Raw genomic sequence first — 21,218 nt, 5'->3', positions numbered from 1 at the left:
AGGGCAAGTCTAAAGTACTTACCCCAATCCTAAAAGCTTTGATTATTTTCCCCTTCCTCCCACACAGGTTTGGTTGGTTCCCCCCAGGACCTGGGAATATCCTTTTATTTTGTGCCCCCTTCCAGCCAGACACCCTCCAGGCTAAGCCAGTGTGTTCTCCTCCTGCTCCCACACACCTGTGCTGACTTCTAGGCTCACACAGAGATGCCCCTTGTCTGCTTCCTGACCTGTGCCTTGGGATAGGTGGCACAAGTGGCTGCACCCTAGGCTCTGCACCAAGGGAAGACAGTGCCCTCGAACTCCAGGGTGGTGGTCCAATCGTCTTTGGTTCCCAAACTCCTTTTCTACTCTTCCTCCTTTCAGTCACTCCATAGCCTGTGACTAACCACCCCAAGCTCTGCAGGTGGAACCTGTGAACCCGCGCCCTCTGCTGGCCCTCAAGGGGCCAGAAAGAACTTGGGTTCAGAGTCCCCGGGTGTCTCCCGTGCCTGAGTCCCCCGCCAGGCTGAGGGGACCTGGTCTTACCAGGGACTTTAAAGACCCTTTCGCCTTGGTTGAGAATAGCTGCCCAGCTGGGCCCTCTATTGTGTGCCCGGCTAGGAGCAGAGTCCTGCTCCTGGACGGAGCTGTCCATCCACCACCACCCCCTCTCCCTCCTCAGAATAGACTAGGGTCTGGGAGAAGGGGACGCCAATCGGATCCCCAGGGCCCTGGCACCAGAGGGGAAAGAGGCGGGTTAGCTTTTGGCAGGGTGGACGGGGGTGGGGTGGAATCTAGCTTTTCATTTTCTTCTTTGGGGATCACCATCCTGGGAAAAAAGTTGTGAGGCCTCTCCTTTCTGGGTGCCCTTGAGCACCAGTGAAGAACACGATCCCCGAAATCCGGAATCCGCAGCAGCCCGCAAGCCCAGCTTTAGGGCCCCTCCCCCTGGGAGTCCCAGAGGCCAAACCCTCCCTAGAGCCCCCTCCCCGCCGCCATTCATTCCTGGACTCCGCTGCCACCCAGTACACATCCCGCAAAGAGCAACGCGAGGGCAGCGAGGAGGGCGAATTTAGCCACCCTCCCTCCGGCCCCCCGCCTCCCCGCGGGCTAGCGCGCGCACACTCCCCGCCGCGGCCCGCCCCCTTCTCACGCCCGGGACGCGCCTCCCTGCTGCAGCCCAGCCCCGCCAGCGCCGCGTCCCCGCCGCCGCCTGCTCCCGCCGGCCGGGTCGCAGCCGGATCATGGAACTCGGGGACCCACGCGAGCCCCGCGAGCCCCGCGAGCCCAGGCCAGGGGCAGAGACCGCGGCGGCCCCGCGATGGGAGGAAACCAAGACTTTCTACGACAACCTCGCGCCCAAGAAGAAACCCAAATCGGTAACATCAGGGCCTGGGTACGGAGGAGGGCTGGGGAAGGGTCACCGGGGGAGGGTCGTAAGCCCCCTAGAGAGGGGCCCGTGGCGGCCCTCCGGGAGGGGAGGCGGCTCCTCAGCACCAGAATGCGCCGGGCAGTTGGCGCTGGCTCACGTTTATTTTGGGAGCTCCGCGCGGGTGTTGATGTTGTTGTTTTAACCGGCGCTCGGGTTCCACGCCAGGACCCCCTCCCCCATGCTGTCATCAGGGCCCAGCTCCTCAGACAGAGGGCGGCCAGGGGCGCGCGGACAGCAGCACTTGTTGGCAAAACGGGTCTGCGGCGCCTACGGAAGCGCCCCGGGCTCAGGTAACCTGACACTGGAAACCCGGCTCCTCGCTGTGCGCTCAGGTCCCTGCGATCTGGGCACCGGGCCCCGGACCCGAGCGCCTGCGTTCGGACTCTGGCTCAAGGCCCTGCGCCCTGGGCTCAGGGTGCTGCGCTGCCCGCGTCCTAAGCTGCACTGGGATCTTCGCTCTGTGTTCAGGGCTCCCGACGCTGGACTCCGCCGCACAGCTCCGGACTCTGCTCCCATCGCAGTAGTCACCAACATCCCCGTGCCCCCCATGGTGGTCCCAGCCCTCTGATACTCACACAGAGGAGAGAGCTCCTCTCCCCATAGGACAGATTCGCCTTGGCGTTGCTCATCCCTGCTTCCCAGATCTCACAGCTTGGAAAGGGGACTGAACGGAGGTTGGCCCAGAGGCATCCTCTAAACAGCACCTGCCTGACCTTAAAGCATCCTGCTGCTTCCCTCCGGCCTTCCCCAGGAGGCCCACCCTGTCAACAGTCATTTCCTGCAGCACCTCTAGGCCCTCCCAGCTCAGCAGTGGGGATTGAGAGATGAACTGGGTTGAGTCTCTGCCTCAGGAGCTCACAGTGCACTGAGGGAGACCCTGGACATAGTGAGAGCTCAGATAAAAGACCCTACAAGGTGCCTGGGATGGGGGGGGAGAGGGAGCATAGGGGAGCAAGTGACGGCCCACGAAGGAAGGCTTTGTAGAGGTGGTATCTGAGCTCACCTTAAAGCCTGAGTAGACAGCAGTTCCCAGGCAGACAGGAAAACAGGACGGGCAAAAGGCTTGGGGATGTCTTTGAGTGGGAGAATGCAGGATCTTTGGGAGATACATCAGAGCGATGCCAGAGACCCTGGGTATTCAGTGGGTTAGGGGTTTTAAAACTAGGTTCCATTGGGGCCCCATGTTTCTGGGGGTCTGCTTATATGCAGATCAAATTTATTTTCATTTTCCTTCCAACTTCCTTTTAAACAATTAAAATGTGTAATAAAGCTCAGTTCCCTCAAATGTGTTATGTGGACGTCTTAGCACCTTGGATACCACCAACATATTAACTTATGCTACAGGTTCTTTTTTTTTTTTCTTTTTTAGCAAAATTCAGAATAAAGCTTTCCCTGTGAACTGCTTAATAGAAGATTATCTTGAAATTGCTGGCAATTACTATTGCTGAGTATCTTGAGACTTGTAGTTTAAAACCATACTTTTTTTTTTTTTTTTTTTTTTTTACCATTTGCAACTGCTTATTGGTGTGACTCAGGACTTTCTCAATACTGTGCAAAAACCAACAAACACAGAAACAAATAACTAGATGATGAAGCGTAAGTCTGCATTGGCAGCCTAACCCCCAGTTTCAAATTTATCACCTGTACAACTGTGCCGTTCCCATTGGTTGACATTATAATATATCATGTGCATGTAATACATTTGAATCAAATAGTAAATTAGTAAAATAAATTTATACTCATAAGCTATAGTAATATCTGATTTACATATTGGGGTTCTGCCCAGGAGTTCATTGAAATAAAAGTTTAATCTTCTTTTTAAAAAGTATGACAACGATTAGGGTGCTATTGCAGGATTTTTCAGCAAGGGATTAACTTGGTCCCATTTCATTTTAGCAAGATCATTCTGGGGCTGTGTGGGAGACGGCTGGGAGAGGGTGAGTCTGGCAGCAGGCAGACCAGTGAGGAGGCTGGTCCCTGCCTGAGGAGGAAGTTTGACTAATGTCATGGCATGGCCCAGGGGATGGAGACTGGGACTGGGGTCGTGTGTGGAGCTCACCAATGTATCTCCTCCGTGGAACCAGGGAGCTCAGGTCCAGTTGTCAGTCATGACCCCTGATGCCTCATGGTCCTCTGGGAGGCCAGGACCTGGCGGCCTCCCAGCCCCCCGCTCCTTCCTGTAGCAGCCTCCCCTCCTAAAGGCTATTTTGGGGGCTTTAGGCCTCCTGGGCCCCATTAGAGCTTATTCTCATTCCCGGGGGCTTGAGTGAAATATTTAAGCCCTGAAAGCCCATAGGAGCCCCTCACCTCATGGGGTCAGAGAACTCCTCAGTCCAGACCTAGCTTGTCACTCTCTCTTCCAGCAGCTCGTCTCCCAGCATGACTTTTTAGAAATAACAGCTTTTGGCTACGTTCCTCTCTTGGGCCCAACAGGCAGAATCTTGTCAGTCTAAATGAGAGCTCCTCTGGCAGGCTGGGCGAGGCCGCCTTTCCTGCATTATCCCCCCCTCACCGGCCCCCCAGCGCCCGTGGAAGGCAGAGAGAACTGGCAGGACTGTGGCTCCCTGGAGCCCAGTGTTCTCGGGCTGAATCCCTGGTCTGGGAGAAGGGTTGCTCTGACCCAATTCCCGGTCTGGAATCTGGACTTCCTTCTGCATTCTGGAGGAACTGTTCCCAGGTATGCCTGACAACACGTGAAGGGGTGGCCTTCCTCTGCAACCGGGTCCAGGGGCTTCTCCAAGTGCTTGGCTTCTCCCCAGCTCTGGTCAGCCCTTCACCTGTCCCTTCAGCTCTGCCTAAAGCCTGGAGAGGCCACTCTCTCTGTATCTCTCACAGCAGTTCATGCCCTCTGGGCCCTAAGAACCTATCCCACTTGTACAGTGTCAAAGCAGATGGAGCTGGCAGAAGGGTCCTGCCCTGGGGACCTCCATTCTGAGGAGAAAGAGAGCCCTGCCCTTAGGAACCTCCACCTTAGGGCATGGTGTTCCCTCATCATTTCTCTCAAATCTGTAAGGGGAAGTCTGTGTGGGCCAAGGGTCCCAAGGAAGTGGCTGACATGGAAGGGGTTGGGGTCATCTGGGAGCAATCAAGGAGGGGTTTATGGGGGGAGGTGCTGCTGTGTGGACAGAGGCCAAGTTAGAGACCAGAGACTTGGGATCTTCCATACCTGCCTCTGCCTTGACTTTGCTGTGTGACCTAGAGTAATACTCTGCCCCTCTCTGAGTCTACTCCCCCATTTATAAGAGAAGAAAGGCAACTGGGATGTTTTTCCTGGGATGGGATGGGGTCTGAATAGCTCAGCCAGAGGGGACCCAGAATGCAGTAGTCTGGCAGGGACTGTGGGACAGCAAGTGAGGAGCGAGACCTTGGCTGGCTGCCTGGTTTGGAGCGGCTGACTTGGGAACCTGCCTGAAGGGGCTGAGAGGGCAGCTGGCTGTCTGTCCTTGAAGGGGTGATGGGCCTGTCCCTGGGGGCAGGAAGCCCAGGGGGTGGAGCAAGCTCAGGCCCTGTCCTGAAGCCCAGCAGGTTTCCTGGGTTTGTAAGAGTGGTCTCCCCACTCCCCCGATCCCACCCTCACCATCCCTGGCCAGGCCTCTATCACCGCTTTCCTGTTGGTCTTTTAACTTTACCTTTTTTCCTTGAAAGCTCACAGTTGCCAAGGAGATTGGGAGGTACCCAACCCATGATCAGGGGGTGCTTGGCAACTGGGAGAGGCACTTGGGTTGAGTCCCAGAGAAGAGGCACCTGTCTTGTCACTGCCTTTCCCTGGCCCTGCTGGCCACAGACACCATCTTGGTTGGGGTAAAACTCAAATGCAAACTGAGGTTTACCACATGAGCTTGGGGAACTCTTTGGTCTTCTGTTACTACTTTGAGGTTTAGAGCTCCATTAGCCACTAGCCATTCATAGCCACTGAGATTTACATTGATTAAAACTCAATGCAATTAAAAATCCAGTTCCCCAGTCTCACTAGTCACATTTCAAGTTGCTCCGTAGTCACACGTATCCACACAGACAGCACTGAACGTGTCTATTATCACAGAAGTTCTACTGGACAATGCTGTTCTAAAGGATGGCACAGATCTCTGCCTTGGGGGTAGATCATAAGCTCCATGGGAGCGAGGATCATGCCTGTATTGTTTCCTGCCATGTCTCCAGCACGGTGCCTGTCACATGGTAATCGCTCAATGTTGTCAACTGATTGGGACCCAGGCTTGACTCCAGAGGGAAGCAATGGGGTTGAGCACATGGCCCACAGTGCTGGCAGCAGCAGGTCAGAATTTGAGGCCCATTTATGAGTGTTACTCTCACCTTGCACCTGTGTTTCCTCATCTACAAAGTGGGAATCACAGTTCCAGGAATGCTCAGGCCACACAGATGTGCTGGGACTCTGGGTGCGTGTGCACCCACAGGCAAGCACCCACATTCTAATCCTCCCCGCGGATTACAAAGGGTCCAGCTGCTGTCTGTGGTGGCGCCCCTTTCCCCATTCCATTGCAGGTGGTGAGGGAGCTCTGAGGCCCTCCCAGGCCCCGACAGAGGCCTTCTAGCACCTGCCCCGTCTTCTGGGCTCATCTCCACCCACACCTGCCCTGGTCTCTGCTCACCTTTGTGAATGCACTGTGCACGTGTTCACCTCCTAGGCCTCCCTTCACCTGACTCCTCCTTCCGGGCTCCATGCAAATACCTCCTCTCCTGTGGCAGCCTACTGTGAACCCCTGTCATCAAAACTCTGCTTTCACCTGTGTTCTATTACTCATTCTAACCCCCTCTTGTGTCTCTGTTTACCTGCTTTTCTTCCCTACTAGCCCGTGACTCTGAGGGTAGGAGCCAAGTCACTACCAGGGCCATTCCCAGGCAGAGCCCAGGGTCCTGGCACAAAGGACCAGTTAATGGTTGTAAAATTTGCATCAACCAAAAAAGTATTCTCTGAGCACCTACCATATGTCAAGCAATCTGAGCAGATCGAGGTACTGCGCTGGAATGTCCAGTTCGCATTAAGTTTGTCATGGCAAATACTGTTTCTCGTTGAAACAGATTACTTGAGCATTGCAAATTTACCGAGCACCTGCTGTGTGCTAGGCACAGTTTTAAGCACTCTAGATACAGTAAATAAACAAGATAGTCCTGGTTCTTGCTCCCTCAGAATTTAAGCATGGTTCCTGCTTCCTCCCCATATCTGTCTAGAAATGGAAATCGTTAAATGAAGGCTGCACTAAATTTGATTAAAAAAGGAAATCTATGGGAGGGGTAGCAAGCCCAGGACTAGGAGCAAGGAGTGACTTCCTGCAGGCAACATGCAGTTTGAGATCTGCAGGTTGGGTAGAAATTGGCCACATGGAGGGGCGCTTGGGTGGTTCAGTAGGTTAAGCATTTGACTTTGGCTGAGGTCATGATGGCTTGGTTTGTGTGTCGGGCTCTGTGCTGACAGCTTGGAGCCTGGAGCCTGCTTTGGATTCTGTGTCTCCCTCTCTCTGCCCCTCCCCCTCTCATGTTCTCTCTCTCTCTCTCTCAAAAATAAATAAACACTAAAAAAGAAGTTAGCTAGATGGAGTCAAGGAAAGAGCAGATCAGGCAGAGGGGACATCACATGCAAAGGCTCAGAGACAGACAGAAGGGTATGTTCGGACATGAGAAAGGTCAGACTGAACAAAGTGGGATAACAGGAAGGTGACAGTGGAGAGAGATAGGGGTCTGTCTCAAAGGGCTTTCTACTCCATACTCAAGGCTATGGAACAGAACTTAAGAAGAGTGGGTACCACTGAAAGGGGGAGGGGCATCATCAGATGTGAACTTGAGAAACATCCCCTGACAACAATATGGATGACCTGGCGTGGGAGATGGTGATGGGCTCGACTTTGGCAGGGAAGACGCAAAGAAGTAGATGGATTCTATACAGTTGACGGGTTTTGGTGATTGATTAATTGATTGATTGATTGGTGGGGGAGGGGGAATTGAGGAACAGGGAGGAGCTGAGGTTGACATCTCAGCTCTGACCTTAGTGTTGAGTCCATGATGGTGCTGAGAATGAGATGAGGAGGTGGGTGGGGGATCAGGTTTGGAGGTGCAAGGGGTGGTGGGAATTCAGCTTTGGGCACGTTGAGTTTGAGTGTCTGTTGGTCAACTGGGCAGTTAGATGTAGAAGTCTGGAGCTCGGGAGAAAGATCTGGGCTGGAGATAAATTTTCTTATGTAACTGCTACGTTTCTGGGCACCATTTCTTCCTAAGGGGCATATAGCTCTCATTTGGTAATGGAACCCATCAGGAGACCATCTTGGGCATCAATACTCTGGCTACATACACTGTATTCATTTTTCCGTTGTGTCCAGATAGCTGACTAGATTGCAGACTGCCCGAGGGCATATCCCTCCCACCAGATCATGCTCCTTGGTGGGGAGCCACCATCTCCCTCAGTTCCTGGCTGGGTCCCGCATGGAGGGGGTCCTGACCCAGGTCTGCCCCTGCCCAAGGCAGAGGCTTCTTAGGGCAGAGACGGGGCCTGGGTCTTCTCCCTGTCCCCAGTACCCAGGGAAGCTGGCATGTGCGACCTGCCTCAGGGAGTGTGAGTAACAGCCCTCCTCCTGCACCTGCACAGCCCAAGCCTCAGAATGCCGTCACCATTGCTGTGTCCTCCCGAGCCTTGTTCCGCATGGACGAGGAGCAGCGCATCTACACGGAGCAGGGCGTGGAGGAGTATGTGCGCTACCAGCTGGAACATGAGAACGAGCCTTTCAGTCCCGGACCGGCCTTCCCCTTCGTGAAGGTGGGTGCCATGTAGTGCTTTTGTGGGGATCAGAAAAAGCACTCCTAGGTGTTTGAGTAAGGAAAGCCACCCCCCTCCCCACCACCCCCGGGCAGATGCCAGCCCACGGGAACTTGGCTTGGCAAGGGGACAGAGCCATTGTGGGAAGAAGCCTCCCCATCCTCTGCGCTAATGCAGCCCCGCTCCAGGTAACTAGCTTGGTGAGTGGAAATGGACTGGATTTCAGCCTCCACTCACCCTTTTAGTGAGGCGCCCCTGTGCAGCCATCAACCAGCATGATGTGAGGTTAGGATGAGACAGTCCAAGTCCACTGTTCTCACCCCTGGCCAGTCCCTGACCTCCCCTCTCCCACTCTCCCACCATTAGATCCCAGCTGACCCCCCTCCTCCCCAGCCCTGGCTACCAACTCCAGATATCAGTCCCCGGGGCTCTGAGCAAGAGGGTCCTCTCTCCCATCCAGGCTCTGGAGGCTGTGAACAGGCGGCTGCGGGAGCTGTACCCCGATAGTGAGGACATCTTTGACATTGTCCTCGTGACCAACAACCACGCTCAAGTGGGTGTCCGTCTCATCAACAGTATCAACCACTACGGTGAGCATCAGGGGCTTGGCCATGGGACACCCTTACTAAAGGCTTGGGGATAGGGCCACACTTCTGCAGGAGGGAGGTGATACCAACTGGAACCTGAGCCCAGGGGTATGCTGGTAAGCTGGGTCTTTAAGAAAACAAAACAAACAAACAAACAAAAACTCTGATTGCCATCTTAGGGCATAAATATTCCCACCATGACTGATTTCAAGTTGTCAACAGTTGAACAATCTAACTGGCTCAAAAAAAAAAAAAATCCCTGAATGCTTAACATTAGGCTCTCGCAAGCTGGTACAAGCCAGCTCCGGTACACCACTGCACAGGCCACCCTGCCTATGCATTGGGCAGGGCACTTGCTGCCTCCATGCCTCAGTTTCTCTGTCTGCAGTGGGGCTCACAGGCCTCACAAGGCTGCTAGGTGAAGTAGGTGCAGTTGTCAGAGAGAAGGGACTTTGTGTCTTAGTCCAAACTCTTGATTGGAAGTAATAGATCCTCCAGAGCTAGCTTTATAAGTTTACAAGTTCTTGTTTTAAGCAACCAACAGAACTTCGGTGGCATTTTTAAAATCCTAACTTCAAATCGCTGGGAGCGATGATATTCAAAATATTTAAGTGCCCTAGGACATAAGCACCTAGTAAACAGGAGACACCATCTACAGTACTGGAGCATGGCCTTCAAGGGCTCCTGCTGCACCAAGCGTTAGCCCTTCCATTGTGGATTGTCCCTCATGGGGGCTAGGGTAGTGATGGAATAACTCAGTGGGCTCAGACAGCCTCTTAACCAACCACCAAATCTTTTACAGCCTCCGCACACAGGGGCAGGGAGTCACTATCAGCCCAGGCTTGGAGAGGATCTGATTGGCCCAGCTTGGGTCAGGTGTCTGCCCCTATCCAATCAGCTATGGCCAGGAGGGCCAGGCTTGGCTGGGGACCCACCTTTTGTAGTACTGTGACTACCTGGCAAGAAGATATTACCCTGAGCCAGGCAGTCACTCCTGGTTGCCCATCCATGTTACATGAATGAAGGATGGAGGGGCTCAGAGAGAGGAATGGTGATGTAAAATCATTCAGAGAATCCCTCTGCTGCCCCACCACCACTCAGAACCAATATGGCACCCACTGGACACCAAGGGACCACTCTGAGGCCCTGAGGGTTGACTCGGGCATCACCTGGGTGTTTTCTACCTCCTCCCCAGACCTGTTCATTGAGCGGTTCTGCATGACAGGTGGGAATAGCCCCATCTGCTACCTCAAGGCCTATCACACAAACCTCTACCTGTCAGCTGATGCGGAAAAAGTGCGGGAAGCCATTGATGAAGGTGAGTCAAACTGGGAAGGGAGAATATGGGGGAGTCTGACAGAGGGGTTTCGGGGGGTGCGGGGCTTGGTCCTAAAGCTCTGAGCAGGTGCTAAGGGTTACCATGGTAACTGGAAAGGAAGTATCTTCCTTAATTCCTATGACCTGTACTCTCTTCTAAGAACCCTCCGGGTCAGTAGTTCTGATTCCTGTGTGACCATGAGCAGCCTCCGCCCCTCGCAGGGCCAGTGGGGAAGAAGGTCAGTATCTAGAACATCCTGAGCACTGCGGTCTGGGAAATGGCTGGCATTGCAGCAGCTGGCCTGGCCGTGCCGAGGTGAAGTTAGGAGACACAGCTGCAGGTACTGACGAAGAGAATTTCCCAGAGTCCATGTGTCTCTCTCAAGTGGCAGTTTGGGGTGGCATCCACAGTCTCGGCCCTCCTGACAGGGTGCATATCCCCCTTGCTCGTGGAAGAAAACGGGCCCACAGGGGAGGAAGGACTGTCCCCCTGCCTGAGACGGCTCCTCAGGCTGAACACTACTGGTGGGTTTCTCTATCAACCAACAATATATCCACTTTCCTCTTCTTTCATGCTGTCTCCTGCCTAGAAGCCTGGCCTCTTTCCCACTGATGCCTCACTCTTTTGAGATGCTTTGGGCTCCAAGAGGCTTTCTTTAACCAGAAACCGGAAGTGATTTCCCTAGGCAGATGTCACACCCTCTGGTTGGGGCCTTGGCACTGGCCTGCATGTGTGTCTCTATATGTCTGTAATTTGAGCTCAGGCTAGCAAGCAGGGGATGGTCAGGAGGGAGGCCCTGCCCAGAGTCGGGTGGTCCTGGTTCATCTTGGCTCCAGTGTTGCAGGTGCTGAGAAGGTGCCTGGCCTGATGCCCAGGACCTGGTCCTACTTAGAGCATCCTCAGGCTGCTGAAGGGAGCCTGGCGCTGCTCTCTCCTCACAGAGCTCTGCCCTAGTCCAACCTCTGTGAGCCTAGATTCCCAAGAGCAGGGCTGAAGCAGCCTTTGGAGAGATGGCAGCTAGAGAACAGATCCCCAGGCCTCCAGCCTCTTAGCGCTGGCTCTCTGCTGTCCAGTGCTGCTCTGGTCTGGGGCCAGGGCTCCCACAGGCATCCCTGACCCCTGGAGAAGCCCAGGCTTGCAGAGATTCTATGTACACAGTCACATAGCATTGGGACTGCCCTTGATGGTCGCCCATGTTGCTTTAAGGAGGCCTGAGTGGGGCATACCTGGTGGTCACTGTGGCAGTGGACTGGGGGTGCCTATAGGCTTCAGCCTGGAATCTCAGCTCCAGACAGAGCTCAGACACCCTTAACTCCACCTTGGTCCAGAGAAGGTGAGAGACTTTGCCAGAATCAACAGGAGAGGGTAACTGAGGCCAAGCCCAGGTTAGGGCTCCTTCCCAGCCCCTAGCGAGTCAACATCAGGTGCCTGTAAGTAGCTCCTAGAAGGACAAAAGTGACCTGGGGGGCCCTTCCTTCTGGTCAGGACTGACATTTAGCTGGTCCATACCAGCATGACCTTACTAGATATTAAAGAACTGAAATTTCTCCCTACTGATTGATAAACAGCTGCTTCCCTGCGTTCTCTGAATGACCCCTGTTTCCTGCTGCCCCCACCCCAGACCTTCCCACACAGCAGCAACTAAAAGGAAACCCTGACCTGGGCCAGCGCCCTCAAAGTCCTACTCAGAGCAAAAGCCACTGTCCATTTTTATTGGCCAGTTTTTAAATATTCTGAAAATGAGCCCTCATTAGCCTTGCTCTGAGTCCTGGGTGAGGCCAGTGGGACATGAACAGCCTGAGATAGTGGTCTCCTGGCCCCAGGCAGCTGAGGCAGGTGTCAGGGCACCCTTCCCCCCCATTGCCTAGATGAAAGCAGACAACGCTTGCCTCTCTCTGCCCAGGAATTGCAGCCGCCACCATCTTCAGCCCCAGCAGGGACGTGGCTGTATCCCAGAGTCAGCTGCGCGTGGCCTTCGATGGGGATGCTGTGCTCTTCTCCGATGAGTCGGAGCGCATCGTCAAGGCCCATGGGCTGGACAGGTTCTTCGAGCATGAGAAGGCCCACGAGAACAAACCTTTGGCTCAGGTGCTCCACACACTCCCCAGAACCCCTGAGAGGGGCAAGGAGGGTCCCCAGAACTTGCCCTTGGCTGGAACTTTGAGCCCAGAACCAAACCCCAAGCTCAGCCCAGAATCCAACTGGGTCCCCTCAACCAGGCCTCCAGCCCTCATCCCTCTCACCTGACCCCTGGCTCCCCTCAATGAACCCCATCTACCTCAGTGCAATCCCACCCCCCTTTGGAAGCCCCCATTCTCTAAGTTCCCCTGCCCTCTCCGAAGCTTCCCTCCTCTCTTCAAAGGCCTCACCCTCTCCCCAGAGCTGCCATCTTCTCTCTGGAGCCTTTGTTCCTTCTCTGAAATTCCCTCACCCCTCTGAGTAGTCTCCCAGGTCCTCGGGAAGCTCCCATTTACCTCACTGGAGAAAAGGAAACTCTGGACGGCTCCTCAGGGGGCAGGAGATCCAGACGAGGGTGGGGTCTGCAGCAGCCTACCTGCTTTGGGTCACACCGGCCTTCCCACCTCCTGCCATCTATCCCTTGGCCGGGAGGCTCAGGGGCCCTCCCATGGCTTGGAGTCTCCCTGAGACTGTGCCCTGGAGCCTGTGAAAACCCCCTGGGGTTAGAGGTGTTGGGATTCTCAGACCCCCTGGGAGCTCCTATTTGCGCTTTTAACAAAAATCTCGTTACTCAATAATCCCAGAACCTCTTTCTCCAGAGCTCAGCAGGCTTTCTGTAGTTGTGGCCCCCGGATAGTCATCCAACTTGCATTCTTTTGGGATTCCTCTGAAATCCCCGGGAATCCAGGGCAGGACAGTTTTACCACTAAGTGGTAGGCAGAGTCCCAGGAGAACACTGCTTGCCAGTGACCCCTGTTTCACTGGCTCACCCAGCCAGTGAGGGGTCTCCTAGATTAGAAGCCCACAGGCCCTCATCTCCAGCTGCTGTTGAGATTTCCCTCTTCATCAGCATCTGGTTCTTTATTCACACATCCTCATTAAGCTTTGTTGTTCTAGGCACAGTAGAGAGTAAATCCTTTCCCTGACCCTAGAGAGCTGGAACACGACACCCTGAGCCACCTGTGCCCAATGGGTAGGGTCGATATTCAGCAGGTACCCATTGGTCTGTCTGTCCCAGTTATTTGCATCTGGAGTCCATTCTGACTGGAGGGTGCCCATGCCATAGTTACTAAGTATTTTTAATATCCTCCCTGCTGATGAGCACAGAAGGCCACACTTACACAGCTGCAGGACAGACACCCATGTACCTGGTGGGCACATGGATGGACATACAGAGTAACAGTTGCTCTGGTATGGTTATTCTGACACAGACATCCCCAATCACAGCAGTGTGGAGACCAGACCAGTATAGGTACCTACAGTCCCCTTGATGCACACAGTGGCCCTAGCAGGCATAGGAGAAGTGGGAGATTTGGGGATCCCGAGAAGCTTTCCTGTCCCAAACAAGACACTCGTGCTTTAGGAAGGAGCCCAGCTGGAGGGGGGAGGGGGCAAATGTTTGGGAGACGGATGAGCTCACAGTGTTCCCTTGCCTTCTTGTAGGGCCCCTTGAAGGGCTTTCTAGAGGCACTGGGTAGGCTGCAGAAGAAGTTCTACTCCAAGGGCCTGCGGCTGGAGTGTCCAATCCGCACCTACTTGGTGACGGCACGCAGCGCGGCCAGTTCTGGGGCCCGGGCTCTCAAGACCCTGCGCAGCTGGGGCCTGGAGACAGACGAAGCCCTGTTCCTTGCGGGAGCGCCCAAGGGCCCCCTCCTTGAGAAGATCCGCCCACACATCTTCTTCGACGACCAGATGTTCCATGTGGCTGGGGCTCAGGAGATGGGCACAGTGGCCGCCCATGTGCCTTACGGCGTGGCACAGACACCCCAGCAGGCTGCACCTGCGAAGCAGGCCCCGTCTGCACAGTAGCTGAGCCGCCAGCTCCAGGCACAGCCCCCTGTCATATACTTCACCATGTCGTCCAGTGGACCCTTCTAGTTCCTCACCACTCTGTCCTACACGACTGCTCCCATCCCCACGAGTGAGGGACTGGTGGGGAATTATGCGGACTGAGCCAGAATTCTCACCAGCCCCTCTTTCGGGCAAACACTGTGCCATGATTCCGGCAAGGAGAGGAAGACTGCAGAGTAGCTGGGTTGCAGAGAAAGTTGAGGGAACAAGGGTGGCAGGTCAGAGGAGCCAGGGTGGGGCCTGGTCAGAGGAGCCAGGTAAGAAGGGAAGGGGCCTGGGATGAAAACCAGCTCAGTGGGATGCAAGGAACATGGCTTTGAGAGCGAAGGCATCCGGCTTCTAAGCTCCGTCCTGGCATTAGCTGTCTGACTTCGGGTAAGTCCCTCCCTTTCATGGCCCTCAGTTCCCCCATCTTGTAGGTGGTTTTCAAAGTCTCCTTCAGCTCAAGAAGCTTGGTTTAATAAGATTGCCCTGTGATAGGGCCGCTGCTAGTCCGTATGGTACATTTGTTCAATTAGAGAAGAGCACTGTCTCTAGAATGAATTTCAAAAAGACGGCCCTTCCTGGGGGCTGGCCCAGACCCACACTGGGGTCCTTGCCTTGCTCGGCAGCATGTAGCCTGTTTTTCAGCCCCCACTGGCTCCTCAGGCCAGAGGCCTTTGTCAGATGGGCAAAATGCACAATTGTCTGCAGCAACCCTACCTCTAATGCCACACGTTTGGAAACCACTGGACAAGATGACCCATCTGCTCCCTGTGATCCTCTACTCTGAGTCATGCACCAGGGGTCAGCTGCCAGGGGCAGGGTTTGCGGAAGGAGAGAGGAGCCAATTTAACCTGCGCGCAAGCTCTCCTTCCACCAGCAGGGGGCACTGCAAGCTCTCCCAGGGAGGAGCGGTGGTGGCAGCCTGCCCAGTGCTCCCTTTGCTTTTGCTTTCAGCCAAATTTCCTTTTGTTCCTGCCTCCCAACCCCCTCAGCTCAGCCCCCCCTCCTCCCTCAATGATCGCATCCTGCTGTGCTGCCAAGCAGCTCCGCCAGTGGGAGAAGAGGTGGGGTTTTGGGTTCACTGTTGTGGACCCAAATGCAGAGGAAGAAAGCTCAGGGGCTAAAGGGGGAGGTAGTCCTGCCTGCGTGGGAGGGAAGGCCCACCCCGGGTGACGTGGGAAGGTCAGATCTGAGACAGTGACCAGCTAGAGAGCAAGGAGCTGAAGTGTGTGCACTAGCAAGATTCTCCAGCTATGGGACTGCGAGCGGAAGTACTGAGCTCTCTGTCACTGGGATGCTGTGCAAGGGACTCCAGGATGAAGTGACCTCCCCCTGCAGTGCCCCAGTGGATCCTCCACCCTTGCAGGAGCCTCTGCAGCTCCTTTGTCACCACTTCCCGCGGAGAACTCTCACTCCTTGATGAGTCAGCCTCCTCCTTTGCGGACGAGCCTGGCTCCCTATGAAGGGAGGGTGGGGACACTGAGAACTTGTCCCTCAGGAAGACCCAGAAAGGGTGAGCAGCTGTCTGTGTGAGCAACTGATTGCCTGGCTCCGAGAAGAATCCCAGCGTGAGCAAGCACTCCGTGAAGCAAGCCACAGGAACCATCATAGGGACAGGAGCCTGGAGGTGTGTGCAGGAGGGTTGGACGGCTTATGAGGGCTGGAAAAGGGGATGAAGGGCCACGTGGGGCCTGACCTTCTGACCTTTGTCATTTTGAGGACTCGGCTCAGAGTCCGAATGGGTAATCGTTCTGGGCAGTGTAGGGCAGGGTAGTAGTTGCAGAAAGATAATCCAGGATGGAGAAAAAAGTGGGAAGACAGAGGTGGTTCTTAAAATGTGCAACAGTTGGGGCCAGAAGAGAAGTGCTGGGTCTGATTTTCACTCTGTGTCGGGGGCTGCAGGGAAACTGGGGGGTGGGGGGTAGGTCTAGACCTTGCTAAGTGCTTGGGGCAGACCCCCCCAATGACTGCCTTATCACAGGAGGCGCAGGATTCTTCCGGCCAACAGAGGACGCCTCAGGGCAGAGGGTCTGGTTTTTGAGCTCCTCCCTCTGCTCCAAGCCCGGAGATAGTGAGACCTAAGAACAGCCTGCAGGAAAGACAGTGAGAGAGGGAGTTATCTTTGATCTTGACTAGACCACAAAAGGGCCTCTGTCCTCCCCCCATCAGAATCACCCCCTTGGATGAGCCTCTAGGGCTCACAGAGCCAGCCACAGCCATAAGCAGCCTGCAAAGCTGGGCACAGCCAAGGTTCATGGAATAGTATCAGGCTGGATGACCAGGGCAGACGTGTATATTAGGTAGCAGATGGCGCCTAATTAAGATAAACCCCAGGGCTTCTGGGACCCAAGAGGTCCTGCTTCCAGAACCTAGTGATAAACAGCCCAGATTCTTCTAAGTCTCTCAGGAAGCAGAAAAATATGATGCTGGAAGCAGAAAGATAAGGTGTAGTAAAAGTCGCGATTTCACTGGAGCCACCAGTAATAGACATGGATAGCCCCGGGCAGTGAGCAACACTGGGGTCCAATTCTATTATTAAAACCCTAAATGAGCATCTCAGGCCTGGAAAACAGCCTTCAGTGGCTACAGTCAAAGGCCAGAATCCTGGAGGCAGGCGAGGCAGCAGCCAGACACACGTTCTGATTGTTTCCAGTGGCGAGGAGGAGCTCCGGGGCAAGGGACATCCTTGATTGTCTCACCAGGCAAATTAAAAAGACAGCTGAGCACCAAAGCCCCCACTGGACTGCAGCACTGGGGCAGAGGGGCCACAGCTCCTGAAATGCTGGACCCCTGTAAGCCAACAGTCCCGCTCCCTGACAAGTCCTATGGAACACTTCCCAGGAAGTGCTTGCCAACATAAGTCCCAGACCCAGTGGAAACTGCCACTGAACAGAACAACAAGCCCTGTTCTATGCACTGAGGCTGTTAAGATCAATGCAGAACTCCCCCCTCCTTTTCCTGAGTGCCCAATCAGAATGGTGGGGATGGTGGCAGAAGATGCCAGAAGAAATCAAAACCAGCAAGAAGTTCAAACCCGCGGTGGATCTGGCATTACAATGATATTCAACTGGTGTAACTGGTGTGCACCAGTACACCAAACTGGTGATAAAGGTATTGAAATACCTCCATAACAGTAAATAGCACTGGCCCGAGCCCGAGTGACCTTCCATGGCCTCAGCTGCCCTGGCCATCTTCCACTGTGACAACGCCATCTTCCCACAGTTCAGCCAGAGGGGCGTCCAGGAGGCTGCACCAGCACGATGGCCATCATCCACTCGACTTAGAGACAGTAACCTGCCCAAAGTCACGCAGCTAGTAAGTGGCCGCACTGGTCCTCAAGCGCATGTCTGTTTATTGGGACCCAGGCTTTTAGCCATTCTGCCAGACAGCATAGAGGTGGCCAGAGAAGCTTCATGACAAAGTGGGTACATATTTGTTGCAGTTTCCTAAATAGCTAAGAGGGATTTAAATTAGAGCCAAACATTTGTAGAACTCCTGAAGCACCTCCAGACATCCCCACCGCCTCCCCGCCCCCGGCCGCCGCCCTTCCCTGGAACCCAGCTTGAAGACCTTTGTATTGGGCTAATGAAGGGTTTGGCAAATTATGGGCCACACCTAGCTCACCACCTATTCTTGTAAAGAAACTTCTATTGGAACACAGACATGCCCGTTGGTTCACATATGTCTATGGCTGCGTTTGCACACAACAGCAGAGTTGACTTCTTTCAACAGAGAACAAGGAGCTGAAAATATTTATCTGACCCTGGGCTAAGGCAAACATCTCCAGTTTGCCCCATACTGGGAGAGACCAGCTCACATCCACCTAAGCAGTGGAGTTAGATGCTGGTTTTACTGCCAGAAAGGGGAGCATGGGGGTGGGGGTTCCATGTCCATCAATGAGCATCATTAGGGTTGCAGAAAATTTCAGGCCCCACCCAGCTAAGTGCCTTGACGTTGACTGCAACCGACTCTTGGCATTTGAGGATTTTAGATTTCAAGTTTTGACTATTTTCAAGTGACCCATGGCCTGTTGTAATTTGAAGTGTTGTTGATGCGCAAATTTGACTTGAACGTGCCCTCCTAAACGGACGGGTGAGGAGCAGGGAGCGGGACCCCTGGCAAGGGCTGAGCCCAGATGGCTGTCCAACACCTGACCAACATGGCTTTGTAAGTTTGTCATTGCCATCATGGGGCCTCTCGGGAAGTGACAAGTGCTGGTAGATGGATGGGTTTCACTAAATATTAGTTTTGGATAAAGCAAAGTGCCCAATGTTGACTTCAGCACTCTGATCTGACAGGTCACTTGCAAGCTTTCTGTGGAAGCAAGAACAAGTTCTTCATGAAGAGTTTCAGTGAGGGCTTTAGCTGGCGCAGATGTTACTGATCAAGCAAGAGATAAAACTCCAGCAAAAGTCAGAGTGGCAATTGTCTTGTGCTATGCGGGTGTGAGCGACAAACACGCATACCCTCGCGGTGGAATTGTGCATCACGAGAAATCTAGGACCCTGCAGGTTTAGGAACTTACCACGGTTGCAGAATCCACTGCAAGAATGGCAAGTGTGGAAGTGGTCCCACCTGTAGACATCACTGTTCCATCGTGATACTCTTCTCCCATATGCCCAGACTTGGCCTCAGAAGCCTTCTCAACCCAGCCTTCCAGGCGCCCCCTACCAGTGAGTTAAAGTTGGCATGAAAGATGAAACCCTATTTTGACATCCCTGTTGGTGTTGGGCATTGCTTTCCAGAGGGCATTCAAGGCCCTGAATGTTCATTCTCTGATGCCGTGGTACAACTCAGGACGCCGGGGTCTCACCCCACTAGGGCAGAACACAAGGAGGAGGGGGGATGGCATCCTGGGGCTGGTGGCTTCCCTGGATCCCGTGCCTGGGAAACTACTGGGTTTCACCATTTTGAGGCAAAGTACAATACCCCATCCTGCCAGAAGATGGCACTACAGGCCAGAGTTGGTGGTTTTATTCAGGGGTTGATTTTTGTCTCCTGTGTTGGTGCTGTCCTAGATTCCTGCAGGAAAGGACTGAAAATTTCCTGTGTGACAAGCTGATTGCTCTTACCAGCAACCACTGTGATTGTGTGTTTGGACACATTCATCTGAGTGTGTACAACAGGATAAAAACTGCATGTATGTTTGTTTATGTGAGCGTGTAATGGGTCAGATATATCTGCTGACAACTCTGTGTGTGTGTGTGTGTGTATGTGTGTGTGTGTGTGTTTGTGTGTGTGTGTGTGGACAGTGGACAGGATGGTTATCTCTGTTAACTAAGGATCCTGGGCCCCCCATACTATGGCCAGCCCTGTTTCCTGGGACTGCTTCTGGCCATTCCCATCATCTCATGGGCATTTGCACATGTGCAGCATGGGGGCCACTTATCTTTCTTGCCAGCTTCCAGACTCTGGCCAACAAGATCTTGACTTATAATCCTCTACCTCCCAGTCCTACACCCTGCAGTCTTGGGAAAGAAGTGGTAGAATCTGTGCTAGGACACCCCTTTGGACCTCATTTGCCTCACCATTTCCACTTATTTCTTTTTTCCCCCTAATAGTCCCAGGGTTAACATGTACAGTTGGGCAGATTGTATACTGCATGAATCCAAATGGTGTCATTCACACTATGACATGAGTGGAGCTTTCTTAACACCTGCAAAACCTGCCAACCTCACGCAGCTGTCCTGGTCATCTCATGGTCATGGCCAGAAAAGCTACCTTCTTCCCTGCTCCCCTGGCCCAGCCCGATCTAGTCTGGGATTCCTTTCTCCGCTTGGGTGTTCTAGTCTGGCCCAGAAATGACTAACTCTTGGCCTTGATCAGGAAGTATCTCCCCAAAGCCTTTGGGATTGAATTTATGAAAGTGAAATATGGCTGGCAACTTTTCAGTTATTCATCTTCTTAGGATTAGAGAGAGGTCCCTGTCAGACAAATGAAAGTTCTACAGACTGGGGTTACTGCCTCCCATACTCCTGGATTGTGGGTGAAAATGCCTCCGTGGGTCCACTGTTAAGATGGGTCCACCATGGAATTAGGATAAAGGCCTCAAGGCTAAGCTTGTAGCTTCCACCAGGTAGAAAATCATGAGGTCACCACGGACTGGGTGTCTGGGCCTGGTCACAAGGGCCTCCATGGACCAGGCAGGAAACATAAATGAGAGAAGAGAGGCAGAGTCTTTAGTGAAAGGGAGCGTGCATACGCTGTTGTCTGACACGGTTTCTGCCACATGGGAATGTGTGCTGGTGTGGCCAGATATCCCCACCCCATTTTTCAAGAGAAGCTAAAAATCTGGACTTTTAAATGTTGGCAACTCTTTTGAATTTGGAAAGCACTGCACAAGCCAAACAAAACACATCCTGCAGGCTCAAGCCAGCCCTGGAGTCGCCTGTCTGCACCTTCTGGCCCAGGCCCAGTGAACTGGGTTCTTCAGAACCGACTAACTGAGCATGTAAGGGTATTTCACTCAGGCTCCCAGAGTTTAGGATCTTTAAGAGACCTCAGAGATAACCTAGTTCATCCCTGTGTGTTTTAAACTGTGTGCATATCAAGTACTTTATTAGCATGTGTATCTTTAGCTTCTGGTTTCTACTTAAAAAGCATCTCAGTCCCCTTCCCCCCCTCAATATAGAACAAGATTTAAAGTGAAGCCTTATACATAGTATGCTTGTATCTACCTGACTGAAGCCCTATTTATATCTTTATAGGTCTATTTATATCTTTGGCAAACATGGGCTGCCCTGGTCTTCCTTACAACCTAACCTCCTTGGGTTGTTTTTTATGGTAAATCTCCTAAGTGCCTCCTTAAACGGTTGGAGCATGCGCTTTGTTATCTATGTGAGTTCCCTTGTCTGAGGAGGGGGTGAGACAGCTCATACGTTTTCAGCTCAGCCCCTCTATGGTCTGCCATCAGCCCTCCCCGGGCCCCAGCTCTGTCGGGCTCACAGAATTTACCCAGGCACGTGATACAGGGTGCTGTGTGCTTGTCAGTGTGGATCCCTCTCATTCCTCATGCTGGTCCTATACCTGAATTTTACAACATGAGCTTCTGCCTCATAAAAGCCATTCAAATAAATAGATGACTTTTAAAATAAATTTCTATTGTCTTCTTTTCCTTCCTCACAA

The 21,218-nt window shown here is 53.4% G+C and overlaps 1 protein-coding gene across 3 annotated transcripts; it reads left to right on the top strand.

Moving 5' to 3' along the window:
• Positions 1–1,056: 1,056 nt before the first annotated feature.
• Positions 1,057–21,188, top strand: NT5C1A (5'-nucleotidase, cytosolic IA). 3 transcript variants are annotated; one of them, XR_006296992.1, is made up of 7 exons: positions 1,057–1,358; positions 8,007–8,174; positions 8,635–8,764; positions 9,957–10,079; positions 11,983–12,167; positions 13,701–14,483; positions 18,392–21,188. XR_006296992.1 is itself a non-coding variant. In XM_043578692.1 (6 exons), the coding sequence occupies exons 1-6, from the start codon at positions 1,224–1,226 to the stop codon at positions 14,064–14,066; spliced, it is 1,107 nt and encodes a 368-aa protein (XP_043434627.1). In that variant the 5' UTR covers positions 1,057–1,223; the 3' UTR covers positions 14,067–21,188. The 3 variants fall into 3 exon arrangements, 1 of the variants encoding a protein (XP_043434627.1); XR_006296991.1 differs by having other exon boundaries at positions 13,701–15,720; XM_043578692.1 differs by having other exon boundaries at positions 13,701–21,188.
• The last annotated feature ends 30 nt before the right edge of the window (positions 21,189–21,218 follow it).

This window comes from Prionailurus bengalensis, chromosome C1 (assembly GCF_016509475.1).
Source record: "Prionailurus bengalensis isolate Pbe53 chromosome C1, Fcat_Pben_1.1_paternal_pri, whole genome shotgun sequence".
NCBI lineage: Eukaryota > Metazoa > Chordata > Mammalia > Carnivora > Felidae > Prionailurus > Prionailurus bengalensis.
Note: the sequence above shows the minus strand (reverse complement) of the source record. Positions and strands in the feature narration are given on the sequence as shown.